Here is a 13,656-nt window from a genome sequence, read left to right on the forward strand (position 1 = left end):
ACATCGCGAACACCCAAAAAAGTTTTTTGCCAAAATGTTTCGATTGATCACAGTCAGGGACTGAAAGCTAGCCGAAAGTTGAAAGCCAAAAGCCAGCTAGAAGTTTCATTTCATATACGGTTTTTTACCAAGCTTTTTTTTATGGTTTTGGTTACTATTACATATATTTCTACTAACTGAATTTTTTGAAATTTTTTCAATTAACGAAGTATCAAATTTATCATTTTAAAAATATGAATATGAAATTTTTATTCGTTTACGAGAAAAATTGAATCAAAATTCACCATTAATCCAAGTGATCCATAAGTAACATGTAACATCTATGAATATGGCCTTAGTTATTTTTCATTCAAAATTTCAGTTTTCAGCTTTTAGAAAAGCCGAAAGCTAGCCAAAAGCTAACCGAATTAATTGCTAAAGCCAAAAGTTTCAGTTTTTTCTTTTGGAAGTTAGAAGCCGAAAGCCAAGTTTCATTTTGAAGCTTTCAGTCCCTGATCACAGTGAATGATGATAATGATAACTCATGATTGGTCGTTAGGCTGAGGTGATAACATTCCACCAATCATATGCATAAGCTATTTCGCGTTGCCCACCTACATATATTTTCAATAAAAAACTTTATTAGGGGTTCATGATATTTTTGTCCACACTGTACATAGACATACCTCACATCACACTTGTGGTGGTTCGAGTGTCATATTTAGTATAGTAACATTATGTGACAGGTCAATGCCTGTTGTTTCGCTGCGACAAGCTCAAGGGCATGGAGTAGGCACTAAGTAGAGTAATGAGGCTGCGATAGAGGTCGATAATATGTTAGAATGAAAGCTTTACCTACGACACGTTCATTCTTCATCTAAATGTACACCTAAAACATTTTCAAATGGATACCTATAGGTATCCATTTGAAAATGTATTTATTAGGTACAGTATTAAAAAAAATCAGGGCTTCAAACCCGTACCCGTACCCGTACCCGAATACCCGAATACCCGAACAAAAATCCAACAATTTCTGTACCCGAACCCATACCCGTACCCGAAAAATGAAATGAGGAATACCCGAACCTGTACCCGTACCCGATAGAGACTATTTTGAACCCAAATACCCGAAAATACCCGATAGATCGGGTACAATTCGGGTATTTCACCTAAAATACCCGAACCCGTACCTGTACCCGAACGTTTAAAATTTTCATACCCGTACCCGATTCTCTGAGAAATAAATCTGTACCCGTACCCGATACCCGTACCCGAAAACGTTCGGGTTTGAAGTCCTGAAAAAAATTAACCAACAATACAACAAATCATTGAAAATTGGCGTATATGGTCTTTTTCTAGTAAAAACACCTATGTAGGTACATAAAGGTACTGCCGATTTTAATCAATTTTTTTCAAAAGATTTATTTTTTTTTAATTTTGAAAATTATTTAATTTGAAAACATGAAGGGCAACGTCAAGGAACATACTTATTTTAGGATCAACTTCAAGAGACTCGTGCTTTTGATCTGCGTAGTTCTCTATACGTCATCTGACAACCTTTTGGATGACGATAATCTCCTACAATCACCCTCTTCCATTAGCAAATTTCGACCTACCTTAACACCTACCCACATTACTAAAATTCATACCTTGTTCATTCAAGCCAATCGTCTGTGTCGTTAATTCAGAATTTCGTCCTTATTAGTCCTCCTACGCGATGCTTTTAACGATGTATTCAGCGATACCTATTTGTTAGTTCGTTACCTCTACGTAACTTTACTCTCATTGGTCTCGTTAGAAGTTATTTAAAAAACCATACGAGTTTGTCGGTGTCATTTACACGTACTCGTGTTTACTCTTGTCAAGTATTTTTTTCGAGTTTTTTTTTTTTACCTGCGATGCGATTTTTTTTACCCCTTAGTAAGTAAAGTATACATAAATATTGTTTTTTGTGTTAATTTAATGTGTTACAGTTTCGTAAATTAACTTACGGTTATCAGACTGACACGGTGAACGCAACAGATACTTTGAAAGCAGTTTGGCAATTATTTCTAGTCCAAAAACTGTTACCGGGGGAAGGTGAAACGGTTGTCGATTTGTTAAGAACAACGCATGATTTTTTATTAAAAACGCAAAATATTCAAGACTTTCAAAACTCGACGCCGTATTTTTTCGGTATCATCGATATTTTATTGCAAGATAGCACGTCGATACTGAATCATAAGGTGAGTTTCAGGTACCTTCGTACCTATTTCAAGTTAATAGGTATCGCGGGTATTCGAAAAATCTGAAGAAATATTCGACGATAGAGGAAAAATGAGTTTAAATGGGTGGAAAGAAAACGATTTTTCTGCAAAAAGGAAAAAAACTGAAACAAGAAGGAAAACCAAATCGATAAGTTTTTCATTCGAACTTTAGAATGATATTTTTCATTATAAAATTATACTTACCTTACGATTCTTCATTTCGTGCGTACCTATTTCAGATATTTTTGGAATTTATTTGACCTCTTGACGAATTTACTACATTTCATTTTTGAAGTCGATAAATCAGACATAAAATTGACCTACCTATAGCGAACTAATCTTACTTTTCCAACAACATGAATTTTCTCAAAAAAAAAAAAAAAAAACTGTTCGTTTTGATGCCAACGTTGTTTTTTTTTTAAATTTGAATACGATAGCTATTATATATTTTGTTATTATAGGCGATATTTTCCTTGTCATGCATAATTGACGAATGGTCATCGTGGTGGACGTTTAGCAATGGCCAAAGGTTACAAGCAGTTCGGCAGCAACACACTTCACATTCGAATTTCAGTCGTTTCAAGTCGTTTGAATTTCACGTGTCAACAAATCAAAAGTAAGTGGTTAATTGAAAAAAATTGGTTAGATTATTGAGGTTATTACGATTGTTTTATCAAAATACGTAAACTATGATTTCCATTTTAGGCCAGTTGTGACTTTGTATTCTAACGTAACCGTAAATACCGAAGGTTCGACATTTCGAAATATGCAGAATGAATCCATAAAGCTTGGTATAATGATATATAAAAATTTATCTCGTATCTTGCTGCCACCGTATGTGTCTAATCGTAGGTAATTATACTGAACCACTTTTACGTAGAAGTTGATCCTTTTTTGGCCATTTGCTGCTTCAGTTTGGTAAATAGGCAACACAACTATCTGATAACCTAGGTTCTTACGATAATCATTTTTGTGTAACTAACTCTTACTTCTTACGTTTATAGCTATATACCTACCTATATCCATAGAATAGATGGTTGGTACGCTATAAATCAAATTAAAAATTAATCACGTATTTTCAGAAACGATAAACAATTGCTGTATAAATTGAATACTCCTATTATTCACGTATTATCGAAAAAGTCGATCCGAAAAAAACGAGATGCAAATTCCAGCTGGATTCAAGTACACGTTGATTTCAAGTTACCATTGCATGATAAACTGTCAACGAACTGGGATGTCCGTTGCGGGACTGTTTCGAGTTTTGGGCAAGGCTGGAGTTTGGATTCATGCAAAGGCATATCATTACCTACACGTGCGTTACGCTGTTCATGTAATCATGGAGGCCTTTTTGGCATTTTTATTGCCGAGTTACCAAGTGTAAGTATATAAATAGGTGTCGATACGTACCTACATTACAAAGTAAAATACATTCTTTGAATGAGAATTGTTTGCATTCGAGTATACTCATACGTAATACTGTGATTTTAGATTAATAGCGAAATAGACCGAAAATATCATATCGTTGTGATAATCGGTTGCGTATGCTGCTTCATTCAGTGTATGATATCATTTTTAGTATTACTATGTAGATGGTTGAAAACGCGTTCCTGTTTGTTATATTTGAAAATTCAAATATGTTTTTCAACTGCCACAACTATGTTGTTATTTTTGTATGGTTCCGGAGATCCTTCGCCTGTAAGTTGAAATCGAACAATTATTTAGAATGAAACGAAAGAAACCGGCTTGCAAACTAGCATAAAATGTATATTTTGAGTCAAATACCATAGCTCCATCCCTCTTTAAAAAAAAAAAAAAAAAAAAAGGCGAGACTTGGGAACATTGGAGAATCGAATCCAAAAAATAAATAGACCCCGTCAACCGATGGACCCAGATCTCAGCAATATCAAATTACGTACCTATAGTAGAAAATGTAGGAATCTATTTGTCGCGCCATTTTTTTTCTAATTGCGAATTGGCGAGGAGGAGGTGGGAAGGGCACTGAGAAACCGTGTGGGAAACATAAGTAGGTAAATGTCAGAACTCAATATGCTCTCACAAACCACGCACCACACACGCTTTTTCAATTAGGTACCTACCTATTTATAATGTTTTGACTTTGATCATTCTCAAGGAAATTAGTAACGTTTTCAGAGAAATCAGATCAAAAAATAAGTCAATATTCTAACTCAGTCTCTTCGAATAAATCACAAATCAAAATGCCACTTTACTTACTTTGGGTACATACTTAAAAAATTCTTTCTGAATCTTGATCAAAATTAGTGAAGCTTGCTCCCTTCTACTCGTGGATCAAAATTCCATTTTCGAAATTAGTTTTCTGAAAAGAGGGTAAAAAAACTGTCTTCGACGTGATTTTTTTATCAAAATTTTCACACGGTAGCTTTCAATATGTACGTAGGTACCTACTCGTATCATGAAAAGTGAAGCATTTCACATCTAAAATTCAGTTTTGAGCTTTTCAGTGTCAATTATGGCTGAATTTTTGTCTCTTATCCATACGTTTCCTTAAAACTTCGAGGACAGATTTTCTCCGAGTTCAACCCGCCTTGAGATATGTACCTACCTATGTAGGTAGTTATTATAAATTTTCGGTATTTTGGCAGTTCTGTGGGAAAAAAATAAAATGCTGTATTTATGGCAGATTGTCTTCAAACTGGGTCCTCTGATTTCGCAAAAATGTTTCATAAGTTCCCTTCGATGGTCAATTTCCAATCTAACCTTGGGAAGGAGGAAGGGAACTTCATGATTTTCACGCATTTGTGATTCGTTGTGAAATAGTGTAAAAGGAACTTTAAAGATTCTTTCATGAAAAGAAGGTGAATTCAATTGATTAAATTAAAAACAGTTTGGTAAAATAAAACTTCGTGGCATTTTTTTTTTATTATTAGGTATTATTATTATTTCTTTCGTTTCACTATTCACTCTCGAAGAAGTTCAACTCTTCAAAAAGTAATTTTATTTTACTTTTAGGATATGTTTCCTTACATACTATCCGGTCTTCAAATGTTCCTTTTTGCTTCAATTTCATCTCATATTAGCGTATTGATAGTGACGTACGTAGATATCATATCATTGAAAAAAATACCCAACATAAAAGTTTCGGCAATATCTGTGGTGACAGGTAAAACGCCAGTTATCCTTATACTTAAACTTACTTAACGGTTAGGCGTGTGAATTTCTTGCAAGATTATTAACGCATCTATTTTACGTCATTATACTGTTTCAGTCTCCCCTATGCTGTTAATGGTATACGCGCCGTTAAGTCGCAGAATAACCAACGAAAAGCTAACGTGTTGGTGGCTATGCAAAGGATCGCTGTTGTTTTATATTCATTTTATCGTCGGTTTATTTTTGCTGCTATTGTTTTTATTTTTATATTACAGCGTTATGAAAAAATTATTCTGTTTGTGGAATTCTACTAAAGTGGAGCGAAGAACAACTATATTGCAACGGTACGTTTTGTATATGTCGTAAAAGTATAAGTGCTTAGTATCTCGTATTATTCTACATTATTTTTGTCGAATACATGTACATTCACGTAGACACATACCAGTGAGTATATAAAATAAAACGTCCACGTTGGAGAATTGCGAACTAATACAATGAAAGAATAATGTGCGCAAAAATAATATACTTATATTCCTACTCCTAGATTCCGATAGCGAACCTCGAAAATGCAGATGTTCTTAAAAATTTGAGGACAATAAATTTAAAAATACCATACTATCGATTTTTGTCAATTAATTATTGTTTACATAATTGCGAATACGATATTTATGATAAATAGGTACCTACTACCTAGGTACTTGATGTTCCAAATTAGGCAGATGTTGACAATTATACCTACCTAACTATTATGTTTTTGTTCATTTTCAGGATGATTTTTTTACTGTACACGTTGCTGATTTTTATAAGCGCCGTTGTTATGACCATATCAAGTATTTTTTTCGTAAATTCAAAAAACTCAACAACTCAAACTGTTTTTGGCTCATCATGTGCATTATTGGTGAGTAGGAATGTGTTAAACCAGATTACTTAAGTACCTACCCGCGAACGAGATGACTACGTAGTTTGTCGTTAACGCGAAAATCTTATTAGGTACCTACAAGTAAAAAACATTAAAAGTTTTCCGACGCGCGCGCGTTCTGAAGTCAACTTTTTCGTAGGGTCGTTGCTTCCCTCTTTTTTTCTCTCTCTCTCGAAAGAGTCGTTATTAGTAGGTATAATTTTTCGTAAACTAATATCTTCTCATTAGTTGAACTTTAAATTGTCTTTTTCTTAGGGTGGTAAATTTAACTAAGACGTCATTATATTAACGCAACGAGTGGAAAGTATTAAGAAATTTCTTTTCATCAAAATCCCGCAACAGAAATAATTAAACTTGATTTTTATTTCTTAAGTGGTTGGCGGCGTGAAGAAATTTACACCAGTTTTTGCATACTTACTAACTGTAATGATGAAATTTCAATTAAAACCAAAGATTTTTTTGAGACTGACTTTGCTCACGCGTCAGTGAGAATTTTTTAATTTGCTCGATTCGCGTTGAAACAAGTGAATAGAATAATGAATTACTGCGCGCTTTCGTTTTCCTTATTAGGCACTGCATTAAGTGCCATCTTAGGTATACCTACTATGTTTTTAGCTATTCGGGTATTTATTTTTGAACCGGGCTTTTATATCGGATGAGTTGCTTATTATTATTTCGGGCTAGTTTTTCGGAATTGAACTAAACCAAGTTGGAAAGATTCTACGAATACTCACCAATATTTTCAAATTTTGTGGCTTTTCTTCCCTATGTATAATTCTCGATTTTATTCTGGAATATCAATAATATCATCAACTCTATACGGTACCACCAATTGAAATTTTCATTCTGAAAATCGACCAGTTGGATGATTGAGAAGTTTTAGAGTGAAAATTTCTCCTCAATGGCGTCAGAAAATGTTAAAATCAGAATCAAAGAATCTGAAATTCATTCCAAATTGATCTAATTAAGAAAAATATAGGTATACCTACAAGGTATATTTTTTAAAAAATCATCACAATTTCACATTTATCCGCGTTGGAAAAGTCGATCTTCTATTCCTTCCGTGAAAATTATTTAAAATAATATACCAACGGATATTTTTTTAAAAATCCTTTTGGAATTCCTGAAAATTTTAGCTTGTTTGTTCAATTGTTACTCGAGTTATTGTCTGTACAAATTCAAAAACCATTTTTGGTACCTAGCTACATTCCACAAAATATCTATTTTACGTGCGTATTAACGCAAGAATATTACTTTTTACTACATTTTAATTACAAGTGTCTACCTACATAGGTACATATTTAAGAGAAATTGACATATTTCAACATGAAGATTATGATTTTCTTGTTTCAGGGATTTGTGATAGTTTTATTTTACAGCCCTAAAAATGAAATATCATTTTACGGGAAAATATTTCCAAGTTTGAGAAACCAGGATGCAAAATATTCGCCGGAACTTCAAGTGATTCCAGTTCAATGTAAGTACATATTATTTATGCAACGAATTTTCGTGGTTCATAAGACGTCTATTATTAGAACTTTTAAAAAGGACAACGCTTATTAATTATGCTACCTATAAATAAGTTTGAAGAATTTACGCATCTAAATGTTCTTCAACGTCCATACCACTCAGTGGCGTAAATACGGGGGGGGGGACAACCCCCACCCCCCCCCCCCCCCCCCCCCCGACACCCTGAAAAAATGAAATTTGCCGTCGCGTAAAAATACACTTTTTTAAAATATAATATCTTGTATTTTGATTTAAACCCCCTCTCCCCCCCGAAGGGGTGTCGAGTTACGCTACTGATACCACTGGTGAAAAACAAATTGTTCAACGATTTGCTAACATTATTTCTAGATGGGCTGTTTTTCAATAGGTATACCGTACCTAAACCTAAGTATATATGTAAAACCAACCCCTTTCCACTTTTTAAATATTTCGACAACTCGACAAGGCAGCACAATAATAATAAATTGTTCTTCGTAATAAAGTATACATTACGAGATCCGTTTTATATAAAATCCGACATTGCGAGATCCTGAGATCCTTTTGCCAGATCTCGCAAGTTTTCTCATATGCCACGGTACTCGCGAGATCCGGGGGACCCTCGCAATATCTACTATTTATATACTTACTTATAATATACAATTTTTGAAAATAGATAAACAACGCATGTTGCGAGATCCACCCCCCAAATCACGTTTGAACCGTTGATGGATGTCGGTTTATGCGGATCGCGAAATTGATGGCGGCAATGCATAGAAAGGCACTGTTTACACACTGCAACATGCGTTCGAATGAAGTTGTAGGGTTACGGTTACCTATTATTTGAGTTTTTATAGCATTTTTCGAAATTTTTTCATTTTTTGAGACGGATCTCGCAATGTACTATAAGACAGTATATATAAGTATATCATGATATGTGGTGAAGGTTTTCATAAATCAAAACTGTCTAATTCAAAACCGTGGAACCTATTCTAGCCCTTTAATGTCACTATAAAAAATTGATATTTTTTCAAGAATTTCCTGCGCTATACTGACGAGTCACATGATATTATAGCTCCCTGATACATGTGCGTAAATGTTCACCCTTTCATTTGACATGTTTGACTCATTGCCTACTTTCGTATTTTAAGGGGCAGAATTTTTTGAAAAAATTCAATTTTTTTCATATTTTTTGACAATTTTTTGTGGCCAATCGAAAGCGGCTGGAATGAAACTACCACCTGGTAAATATTTATGTATCCATGCTCTACCAATTTATATACAACAACTTGCCTATCTTTCTCATTTAAGGGGCAAAAAAAATGCAAACATTCAAAATAATTTTTATTTCACTCATCTTAAAAAATTCTGCCCCTTAAAATAAAAAAGTATGCAATATGCTCAACAGCGGAATGGAAGCGCAAGACATACACAGACACACACATGTACCAATAGTCGTTACCACCTGAGCACTCTTTCCTTCCAGCGTAACGCAACGAAAAACCGGTGGGGTGAAATTCACCCCAGTGTGCCTTTTAAGGGCTAGCAGTAGATCCTTGAAAACTTTTTTATTTTATCATTATCAACTGTAAATTTATGGGCACTACCTATCCATCTATTGATTAATATAGTGTGGAACGTTAAAATATCTTATTCAACATTGCAGCAGGTATATTACGAAACAATGTGACGTATGAAACTGAATCATCGCCATCTATTCATTCAGATTCAAGATGTGAAAATATTTACCTAGAAACCTATCCAACGAGTAAAGAAGAGGAAGACATAACTTCTGTACCAAAGCGAAAAAAATCCGTCGTTTTTCATCACGATTTAGTGACAGGTACCTACCTGCCTTCTTACCTACTAAGTGAACCCATTAGAAAAAATAACCTGTTCGATTTGTTGATCTGGTTTTTACTTCTGCTTTTTAGGCTGTGCTGAAAATGAAGAACCAGCATCTACTGGGAATCAAGAACAAATAGCGATTTCATCAGAAGCTAATTCGACTGAAGAATGCTCGATAGAAGTAAAACATCAATCGGATATTTTGTGGCCGGCGACACATGACAACTACATATCTTCAAGTTGTTCTAAAAATCCTGTATACTGTTCACCATTACACCAAAATCATCCGGAAATTTTGACTACTCGAGTTTGCGTCGAATTAGGTGTGGTGAAAAATACTGTAAACGGTGCTTTAGCAGGGAATGATAATTCCTCTACAGTAGTAATTTGCAGCGTGGATGTTGAACCTTGTCCAGGTCACATAGTTGAACTAAACGAAGTTAAATTCACCACAAATACAATAGGCGAAATATGTGTCGATAATACCGCTCAAAAATTGTGCGAAATTCATAAATGCGAATCTTTCTCCACCGACGCTGAAAACCCACAAAAAGCCGATGTTCTAGATCGTATATCGCAAGATTTGGACTATTTATTGAATCGATCTCCTAGCCCGAATAAAACGCGCAAATACAGTTTCAAAAGTACTACCAACAGTGCTAGAATTACCCCAACTAATTCCAAATTATCATAAAATTAATGTGATTTCGCTATTTTTATTCTTGTGTGATTTTTATATGTATTTATAATTCGTTATAAGCGTTCTATTTACGTACATACCTACGTGTGAATTTCCTCTTGAAATTACATTTATGAAATGAGATTCAATCTCTTTATACTTTTTATCGTGAAAATAATGGTATTTCATTTGACAAGTAAAATAAAGTGATTTTCGACGAATTTTGAGGTTTACGTATTTCCCGAGCATAGCGAGGGAAGTACCGAGCTAAAAATCGTCGAAAATTGTTTTATATTACTAGTTGAATAACATGTTTTATCCAGAAGTGGGAAGAAAACGCGCAATTAATAACTCGAGCTACTAGCGAGAGCGAATAAAGTAGCGTTTTTTCTACTGCAAAAAAATTTCACACAGAAAAAACCGCGATCGTGTTTTTTTCTCTTCTTTTTTATAGTTTTTTTTTTTGAAATTTTGTACCATTTTTTAAAAAAAAATTACTATTACTTATCATAAATAATATTTTTGCATTTGATTATGTGATGTGGTTTAGTTGATGTTCATTATGAAATAAATTTTATTAATTAAAAAATAAAAACGTAACATTTATTTTTTTAATTTCAAACAATAATGTAAAATTAAATCTGCGATATATCATCTTCTTCATTATTCTTAGACGATGGAATAACATCGGAAAACTTCTTAAATTTAGCGACGAAAAATCCATCCATATTATGAGCATGTGGGTAAAATCGTCTCGTTAAATTCAGCGTTGGATGAAACCTGTGCAGAAAATGATGGATAAAGTTCTGTCTCTTCTACATTTCTACGTAAATCAAGTATTTCAAAAATTTACCTATATTGGCGATATTTCACAAAACCTTCGGTACCGAAATCTAAACCTGTTGGAACTAATTTCACGTCTCGTTTTTTCAATGCGTAGTTGACCACAGCTTCGTTTTCTTCAGGCTAAAAGCAACTTTAAGATGAATCACCAATCTTTCGTGTTGGATAAAATGAAATTTAGTAGTATGTAGCTTACCAATATGGAACACGTAGAATAAACTAGATAGCCACCAGTGGTTGAACGATAATTCAAGCAATCAATCGCAGCAAGGAGCAATTCGCGTTGTAACGTAAAACATTTCTGGACATCTTTCTCATCTTTACTGGTTTTCACGCTTGGATCTTTAGATATAACTCCTGTACCAGTGCAAGGAGCGTCTACCAATATTCGGTCAAATCCTTTCATAACCTAGTCAAACGTGGGAAAAATCCGTCAATATCATTACAGACACAGATCAACAGACAATTAAATTGAAGATAAGTGTCAAAATAAACTTGCTTGTGGAAATTCGCGCCCGTCGTAACATGTAATTACAGAATTTGTAATGCCTAATCTATGAAAATTTCCAACGATACCATTCACTCTTGATTTATTAGCGTCATTTGCGAACAAAATGCCAGTATTTTTCATTAAAGCAGCTTAAAACAGAAACATTCGTTTAGTCTTCGAAAGTAACATACAAGAGAACAAGATTGAAAAAGATTGAAAAATTACCGATGTGGGAAGCTTTTCCTCCTGGAGCAGCGCACATATCTAATATACGCTCATTTTCTTTCGGTGCTAAAGCAATTACAGGCAATAAACTAGAAGCGGCCTATAAGAAAATTTTTATGTAACCGAGTTGTTTTCAACAAGTTTCCTCAATGAAATTAGAGCAGCTTACTTGAAGCATATAAAACCCAGCCAAGTATTCCGGAGTAGCTCCGATAGGAACAGGTGAGTTATAAACCACAAGTCCAACACTGGACCATTTCCCAACAGGATCTACATTTACGCCACGGTTGATGAGTGCCTTGAAAAATTGACGCATACGTAAATAAATTAACAGATTTGAAAAAAATAACACGTAATGATAAAAACTCACTTGCGCTAAATCTCTACGTCGTATTTTCAAAGTATTAGTCCTGATAGTGACCGGACGTTGCATTTCGCTAGTTTCTAAAAAGCTCATGATTTCATCCAGCGGAAATATGTTCATGAGTCTTTCCATTAAAAATTCATTGTAACTAAAATATGTACACAAGTCTTTCCTCAAAAGGGTAATGTATTCTTGCCGGCTCCTAATGAACAGAAAAATCAACCAAAAACATTGAATGATACGAACTTTACATAGATTCAACAAATTTTCACTTCAAAAAATGTTCATCCACCAACCTATTTTGCTCTCTGAATTTTTTGAAATTGGATAAAACTAATAGATTATCTTTTATTCTCTGTTCTACTTCTGGAATAGAAATTACTTCATTGACATTTTCATCGGGAAACACCAACAAATCTTCAGACGCAATATTCAATCTAATGTCATTCGATCTAAAATAAATAATTAATGATTTACATTTACTCAACGATGTGAAAATATTGATATGAAAATATTACTTACTGTTCCTTGTCTTTTTCTTCGACATCGTCATTTTCAGAGTCATCAAAATCTTCTTTCTCGCCGTCGAAGTTGTCATCTTCACTATCAACGTCTGCTAATTTTTCAACCTGATGAAGAATAATGTCAAATAATTATAAGAAAAAGCTAGGATGATAAAGAACACAATGTACATACAGCATAATTCTCGTCACCACTACTGTTTTCTGCTTCTTCTTCATCGCTAACATCATCTTCTTCCATTTTAGCAACTGGTTCTAGAAAAGGTATGCACGCAACTAAATTACTAATAAATCATACCAACAGACATTTAGGCAGTTATTACGCACTACTTATTTTCTTCTGCAGCTCTTCTGTTTTTCTAAGCTTGATTTCTTTTCTTTTTTCTCTCCATTCCAGCTTCTTTTTCAACCTACGAGCAGCTCTTTGTTTCTGCCGATGGCTCAACTTTCTATCGCTACTTTCAGCTTCTAAATATTCAACATGAAACAATTAGTAATATGACGAGTAATATGTCGGGAAATGAAAATTAAAAATCACTTACTTTTAAGCTCCGCATGATCAACTTGAAACGGCGCCACAGGATCCTTTTGCTTCTTTTCCTTTCGTCCTTTACCTTTCTTAGGGCGATCTTCTTCGGTGAATTTCGCTTTTCTACCCATTTTAGAACAAAATTTCTAAGGAAAGTAATTTAACATATAAGATAAATTCACCAGAGCATGGCAACGCAACAAAATTCATGTACCGTAATTTAGTAAAATTCAATTGAACAGACGACAAAAAGTAAAACTTACTCACACACGTGTTGATAATAATTTTCCAATGCCAAAACAAAGAAGTGGTTCCCAAAAAATGTTTAGGAAAAAGCATATAGCGCTCATAGCGCTACTTCTTAGTTCGATATAATTAAGATTTTTCATTGGTTGAAGA

The 13,656-nt window shown here is 34.1% G+C and overlaps 2 protein-coding genes across 8 annotated transcripts in view; one reads left to right on the forward strand and one right to left on the reverse strand.

Moving 5' to 3' along the window:
- LOC135832148 (uncharacterized) overlaps window positions 1–10,885 on the forward strand; it is a 231,847-nt gene extending 220,962 nt beyond the window's left edge. For 3 of the 4 annotated variants that reach the window (XM_065345184.1, XM_065345183.1, XM_065345187.1), the window contains 11 exons: window positions 1,953–2,204; window positions 2,687–2,841; window positions 2,931–3,077; window positions 3,308–3,605; window positions 3,717–3,923; window positions 5,217–5,367; window positions 5,473–5,698; window positions 6,123–6,252; window positions 7,627–7,750; window positions 9,425–9,601; window positions 9,693–10,885. In XM_065345184.1, coding sequence (XP_065201256.1) covers window positions 1,953–2,204; window positions 2,687–2,841; window positions 2,931–3,077; window positions 3,308–3,605; window positions 3,717–3,923; window positions 5,217–5,367; window positions 5,473–5,698; window positions 6,123–6,252; window positions 7,627–7,750; window positions 9,425–9,601; window positions 9,693–10,300 — 2,475 coding nt within the window. In that variant the 3' untranslated portion in view covers window positions 10,301–10,885. The remainder of the gene's footprint in view (window positions 1–1,952; window positions 2,205–2,686; window positions 2,842–2,930; window positions 3,078–3,307; window positions 3,606–3,716; window positions 3,924–5,216; window positions 5,368–5,472; window positions 5,699–6,122; window positions 6,253–7,626; window positions 7,751–9,424; window positions 9,602–9,692) is intronic. The other variant, XM_065345185.1, reaches the window with a different exon arrangement.
- LOC135832150 (probable 28S rRNA (cytosine-C(5))-methyltransferase) lies at window positions 10,867–13,642 on the reverse strand. 4 transcript variants are annotated; one of them, XM_065345195.1, is made up of 13 exons: window positions 13,521–13,642; window positions 13,271–13,403; window positions 13,056–13,196; window positions 12,904–13,004; window positions 12,730–12,836; window positions 12,504–12,659; window positions 12,214–12,409; window positions 12,013–12,141; window positions 11,844–11,943; window positions 11,628–11,767; window positions 11,325–11,537; window positions 11,139–11,251; window positions 10,867–11,065 (listed from the first exon to the last, which is right to left on the reverse strand). In XM_065345195.1, the coding sequence occupies exons 2-13, from the start codon at window positions 13,386–13,388 to the stop codon at window positions 10,921–10,923; spliced, it is 1,659 nt and encodes a 552-aa protein (XP_065201267.1). In that variant the 5' UTR covers window positions 13,389–13,403; window positions 13,521–13,642; the 3' UTR covers window positions 10,867–10,920. The 4 variants fall into 4 exon arrangements, with proteins under 4 accessions (XP_065201267.1, XP_065201266.1, XP_065201268.1 ...); XM_065345194.1 differs by having other exon boundaries at window positions 13,472–13,576; XM_065345196.1 differs by lacking the exon at window positions 13,521–13,642 and having other exon boundaries at window positions 13,271–13,514.
- Between the last annotated feature and the right edge of the window lie 14 nt (window positions 13,643–13,656).

Source organism: Planococcus citri, chromosome 1 (assembly GCF_950023065.1).
Source record: "Planococcus citri chromosome 1, ihPlaCitr1.1, whole genome shotgun sequence".
NCBI classification, from domain to species: Eukaryota; Metazoa; Arthropoda; class Insecta; order Hemiptera; family Pseudococcidae; genus Planococcus; species Planococcus citri.

Excerpts from the sequence above, each read along its gene's own strand:
- LOC135832150 (XM_065345195.1), bottom strand. The coding sequence starts at position 13,388 with ATGGGTAGAAAAGCGAAATTCACCGAAGAAGATCGCCCTAAGAAAGGT. Across the intron at positions 11,944-12,012 it reads CTGGGTTTTATATGCTTCAA|GCCGCTTCTAGTTTATTGCC; the intron begins GTAAGCTGCTCT and ends ATTTTCTTATAG. Across the intron at positions 11,768-11,843 it reads AGGAAAAGCTTCCCACATCG|CTGCTTTAATGAAAAATACT; the intron begins GTAATTTTTCAA and ends TTCTGTTTTAAG.